The following is a 6,041-nucleotide window of genomic DNA, read 5'->3' as shown; positions in this document are numbered from 1 at the left end:
TGAGGGAGGACAATGATTGGGACATATAAGGTTATGAGTGGTACAGACTGGATGAATAGGGAGAGCTGATCCACTTGGTTGAGGGGTCAATCATGAGAGGGCATAATTTTTTTTAGGAAGAGGCAAGAGATTCAGAGGGCATTTGGAGAAAAAACCTTTTTCACTCAGTGGGTGGGGGGAATGTGATCGCACTTCTTAAGAAGGGAGTGAAAATCGGAAACCTTACACCCTTTAAAATATTTGAGTGAGTACTTCAACTGTCATAACTTTCAAGGATATGGGACAGGTGCAGGAAATTAGGACTTGGGTACTTTTAATGGCAGTTATGTCCGTCGGTGCAGACCAGATGGGCCGTATGACTTCATGAATCTATAAAAAGCCAATTTAAAAATATCTTATTCAAGATTTCAACTAAATTAGAGGACTAAAATCAGAGTACTCAGTGTACTGTTCTGCTTCAGGCCCCTCGTTTGTCTCGTTATTCAATCATTTTAGTTATATATTTCAATAATAAAGTTTCTTGAATCGAGTTCAAATCCCGTGCTATAGTGTAGAGAAAGAAGACTGTTAACATTTACCAACAGATCCGTCATTTTCCTTGTAAAATCTTCATTGTTGCTGGCTGGCTTACTCCTACCATCTCTCAGACCCATGCCCTACCTCCCCTTCAGCTCTCCAACTTCATTTTTCCATTCGATTTCTGACCAGGGGGTGGGAGGGGTTTCTTGTGGAGGAGGGGTGGTTATGCTGAAATGGGCGTGTTCAGAGGAGTCTACAAAGTAGTGCGTGCACTATATATAAAAAAACGAAGAATTGACAATCGAACCACGATATGAAATTGACCTGGACGCCTTCAATAACAGATCAACTCATAACAGGGATCTTGGCAACTCCTCCAGACCCAAACAAACTCTGACATTGACAAAAGTTGGAAATGGGAGAGAGACTGGGGCTCGTTTTAGTGGCCATCCTGATGGTTTGGGTGGCCAATGTAACAGGTAATCACTCACGATCGTTTATTGTTAAATTACATTGTAGTTGTCATTTAAAAAGGATCCTAAGCTTTACAACACTTCAGTTGAGAAGGCATCCAAATCTGATGGAATTTTGACGAAATTACGTGTAAAAGATTTATCCTCAGGAATATCCAAAATTAAATCAATAAATGGGGGAAGTTTTTATGATAATTATTTTATACAGATTCATTTATATGATGTGGGCGTCGGTGGTTATTACCCATCCCTAATTGCCCTTGAGAAGGTGTTGGTGAGCTGCCTCCTTGAATGATTATAATCCACAATGTCATTAAGAGAATTCCAGAATTTTGACCCAGTGACAGTATGTTTCCAAGTCAGGATGGTGAGTCGCTTGAGGGGGTGGTGGTGGTGTTCCCATGTATCTGCTGCCCTTGTCCTTCCAGTTGGAAGTGTTTGTGGGTTTGGAAGGTGCTGTCTCAGGATCTTTGGTGAATTTCTGCAGTGCATTTTGTAGATGGTACACACTGCTGCTACTGAGCATCGGCGATGGAGAGAGTGAATGTAGTGCCAATCAAGCAGGCAGCGTTGTCCTGGATGGTGTCAAGTTTCTTGAGTATTGTTGGAGCTGCACTCATGCAAGCAAGTGGGGTGTACAGGTCATTCTGCTATAACGTGACAGTTGTGTTTTCCTCTGCAACATTGCATTATAGAAAATCACACAATGGAAAACCACTATACAAAATTGCAATGTCAAAGGTTGCTAATAGAAAATCGCTCTACCCATTGGTAGAAGGTTTGGGTTAACCAATGTCCACAATTTGTTTATCACATTATAGCCAATTCATGCTGATGAAACATGTGTTATCATAGAACAATCTGTATTTTATTACACTTCTGATTGTGCCTTGTAGATGGTGGGCAGCTTTATCCCAAATAGAGTACTGTTACAAGATAGTCAATGGGCAGTAAGGAGGTGAGTACTCGCCACAGTATTCTTAGCCTCTGACATGCTGTTGTAGCCACTGTATTTATGTTGTGAGTCCAGTTAAGTGTTTGGTCAAAGATAACCCCCAGGATATTGATAGTGGGTGATTCATTACTGCTAACACCATTGAGAGTCAAAGGGTGGTGGTTAGATTGTCTCTTATTGGTGATGGCCATAGCCTGGCATCTGTGTGACGTGAATGTTACTTGTCACAAATTAGGTGATTGCAAGTTCTGCACTGGTGTGAAATAAATCATGATCACACAGTCTTTGAGAGTACTTCGTGCAGGGAATCATTCTAAAGACATTGAAATGTTTCAATTGTGATTTTAGGTAAATGTAATGGCAAAAGTTTATCCCAAATAAGTGATCAATGTTGGATGTCAGTGGTGCTCAAGTGCTATCTTATGAAGGGCCAGCTTAGAAAACACTCCTTGCTTTCTAGGGAGTGATGATAAAAACTTAGTCAAATTTTACTTTTGCTTTTAGAATGCATGTGTGACTGGAAAGGGCAGAATTCATTTCCAATCACCAATTACCCTTGAGAGAGTGATGGTAAGCTACCTTGTTGAATTCCTGCAGTCCATGAGGTGTCAACATACCCATGATAGTAAGAGAAGTCCATGTTTTTGATACAGTAACAATGAAGGTATAACAAAATATTTCCAAGTTAGAGTGATGTGTGACTTGTTCTTATATGTAGTGGGGATAGAAGTTTGCAAGCTCTCAAAGAAGCCTTGACAAGTTGCTACAGATTGTAGATCGTACACATTAAAGCCATGTGGTGGACAGAATTCATGTTTAAGTTGGTGGATGAGATGCTATTCAAGTAGGTTGTGTTGTCTTTAATGTTGTCATGCTTCCTGAGTGTTTTGAAGTTTCAATTGTCCAGGTAAATGGAGAACATTTCATCCCTATCCTTAAGTGTGCCTTCTGGATAGGTATTGGGAAGTCAGCTTCTTGCCACAGAAATCCTAGCTTCAGTCCTACTCTTGTAGCCACAGTGTTTATAGGGTAGAGCAGTTCAATTTCTAATCAGTGGTGACCTGCCAGAATGTTAATAATAGGGCATTGAGTAATGGCAATATCATTGAATCTCATGATATCAATGAACTGGTTAGTTCGGCTGAAAAGTGCAAATAGAATTCCTTCTGGAGAAGCATGAGGCACACAGCATTTGGGAAATGCAAATAAAGCAAGGGAATACAACTAAGTAAAATATTGAGAAGTGTCAAGGAACAAAGGCACTTTGTATGTCCACAGATCCCTGAAGGTTGTGCTACAATTAAATGAAGCAGATAGAAAAGCAAACAGGATACTGTTCTTTATTAGCCAAGGCATAGAACATAAGACCAGGGAAGTCATGCTGAAATGGTGTAAAAAAAATAGAAAATCAATGGTTGGAATATTTTTAGCTGCCACACCAGAAAAATGCTGTGAATACATTAGTAAGGTTACAGATTCACCACAGGTGGTTCAGGATGGCAGACAGGGTATTACCCCTGGAATCCTCATCCTTGACTCCAGACCATATGAAGTCTGAAGGCATAGGTCAAATGGTAGGGTAATCAAATTATTTCTGATTATTATCTTACCAGCAACTCAAGAACCCTCCTCAACTTGCATTTCTTCATACTAAACACCAACTGAAAGACACAGTTTTATGTCAAGAAGTACCATAGGTAGGAGATAAAATGTCCATCAGCAAGAGTGGATCTGTGGATTGCTAGTAATCAAGTGGTCTCAGTTCTAAAGGACATGGTTGGTGGACTGGGTCTGTGGTAAGTGAATAAGCAAGTGAGAATAACTTTCACCAAGCTACCTGTTGCAGAATCTACCAATTACTGAATGAGTAGGAGTGAAACCACTCAGCCTTTGTAAAGATTAACTCCAATCTTTTCATCGAGGATGTAATTCACTGTGTTGTGTGGCACTATCACTGTACTAAATGGGATAGCTTTCAAACAAATCTAGTAACTCAAAACTAGGTATCCAGGACGAACTGTAGACCATCAACAGCAGACTTGTAGATGTCAATAATCTGTAACCTCAGTCTGGTATCTCCCCACTGTACCATTGCATAGAAAGATAGAGAAGAGGAGTGGGCCATTGGCCCTTGAGCCTGCTACACTATTCATTAAGATCATGGCTAGTCATAGAATACCTACAATCTAGATAGAGACCATTTGGCCCATAAAATCTCCACCAACACTCTGAAGAGTATTTCACCCTATTCCCTGTAAACCCGCATTTACCTTGGAAATCCACCTTTCTTGCACATTACTGGACACTATGGACATTTTACCTTGGCAAATTTACTTAATCTGCATATCTTTGGACTGTGGGAGAAATCCGGAACACCCAAAGGAAACCCACATAGCCACGCGGAGAATGTGCAAGCTCCACAGAGACAGTCACACAAGGTTGGAATTGGACCTGCTTTCTGGCTCTATGAAGCAGCAGTGCTAACCACTTAGCCATTATGCTAATCCGCTAGCTCAATGTCATGTTCTTGCTTTCTCCATATATCCCTTGATGTCTTCAATATATTAAAAAAAACCATCTCCTTGACTTGGTTTCTACAACTTTCCGAGGCAAAGAATTCCACAGGTTCACTACACTTTGACTGAAGAGGTTGTTCCTCATCTCAGTCCTAAACAAACTACCCAAAATGCTGAGAATGTGACACTGGGTCTAGTTTCCCCAACCAAGAAAAACATCATGCATCTAATCTGTCCAGTCTTGTTAGAATTTCAATCATATTTGCTCTCATCCTTCTAAATCTCAGTGAATACTGACCCAGTCAAAGCAATTGCTCCTCATAGGACAGTCCTGCCATCCCCTGTATCAGACAACTGAATCTCCACTGCATTCCCTCCATGGCAAATGTATCCTTTCTTGAGTAGGGAGGAAGAAATTGTATGCAGTACATTGGATGTGATGCCACAAGGCCCTGTATAACTGCAGCAAGACATCCTAAAATGAGATCATCTTGCAATGAAAACCAATATAACACTTGCCTTCCTAGTTGCTCCCTGTACCTGCCTGTCTGTTTTCATTGACTAGTGTACAAAGGATACCCAGATCCTTTTATAGATCCAAACTCCCCAATATATTACCACCTAAATGCTTTCTGTTGCTTTCTTGCTTCCTCTTGCTTTCTGTTTCTCATGCAGGAGTTTAAACCTTCACATTTAGCCACATCATTGTATATCTGCCATGTGTTTGCCCACTCATTCAACTTGTCTAAATCGTCTTGAAGTCTCTTTAAATCATCCTTACAACTCATAATCCCAGCCAGTTTTATGTTGTCAGCAAACTTGGAAATGTGGCATTTGATTTCCTCATCCAAGTAATACAAATGTGTCATGCTTGGCTAGGGCCCAAGCACTGATCCTTGCATTGTCCCATCAGTTACTTTCTGGCCCACAGAAAAAGCCCCATTTATTCCCACTCTCTGTTTCTTGTCTGTCAACCAATTCTCAATCCATACAAATATATTGCCGTGTATCCCGTGTAACTCATGAAACCTGTTATGAAGGACCTGATTAAAAGCCTTCTGAAAGTCTAAATACACCATTCACTGATTCTCCCTTATCTATTCAATTAGATACATCCTCAAAAAGCTCCTGTAGATTTGTTAAGCACATTTTATCTTCCATAAATCCATGCTGAGTTGTGTAATCTTATGAATGATTTCAAAATGATCTGTTATCACATCTTTTTCAATATATTCTAACATTTGCCACTTTGCTGAAATTAGGCTAACTGCTCTGTAATTTTTTTTTGTCCTAACCCTGTTCTTAAAATGATAAGGTTGCATTTACCATTCTCTAATCTGTATAAATTACTCAGAGTCTTTCAAATTTTGGAAGCTGACCACCAATATATCCAATATTTCCAGCAACACTTCCTTTCATATTCTGAAGTTCAGATTATCAGGCCTTGTGGATTTGTCATCTTCAACCTCATTCATCTTGACAGCACCATTTTGAAACTAGTACTGATTCCCTTCAATTTCACTCTTTCACTACACTCTTGATTCCCCAACACTTCTGGGTGATAATTTGTTCCTTCTT

General features: G+C 40.0%; 1 protein-coding gene across 1 annotated transcript in view; it reads left to right on the top strand.

The window, feature by feature from the left end:
- Positions 1 to 842: 842 nt before the first annotated feature.
- The window catches only part of LOC140467077 (complement receptor type 1-like), a 217,952-nt gene continuing 212,753 nt past the window's right edge, over positions 843 to 6,041 (top strand). The window contains exon 1 of the mRNA XM_072563137.1: positions 843 to 998. Coding sequence (XP_072419238.1) covers positions 935 to 998 — 64 coding nt within the window. The 5' untranslated portion in view covers positions 843 to 934. The remainder of the gene's footprint in view (positions 999 to 6,041) is intronic.

Source organism: Chiloscyllium punctatum, chromosome 45 (genome assembly GCF_047496795.1).
Source record: "Chiloscyllium punctatum isolate Juve2018m chromosome 45, sChiPun1.3, whole genome shotgun sequence".
Lineage (NCBI taxonomy): Eukaryota > Metazoa > Chordata > Chondrichthyes > Orectolobiformes > Hemiscylliidae > Chiloscyllium > Chiloscyllium punctatum.
This window is presented reverse-complemented; position numbering and strand designations above follow the sequence as displayed.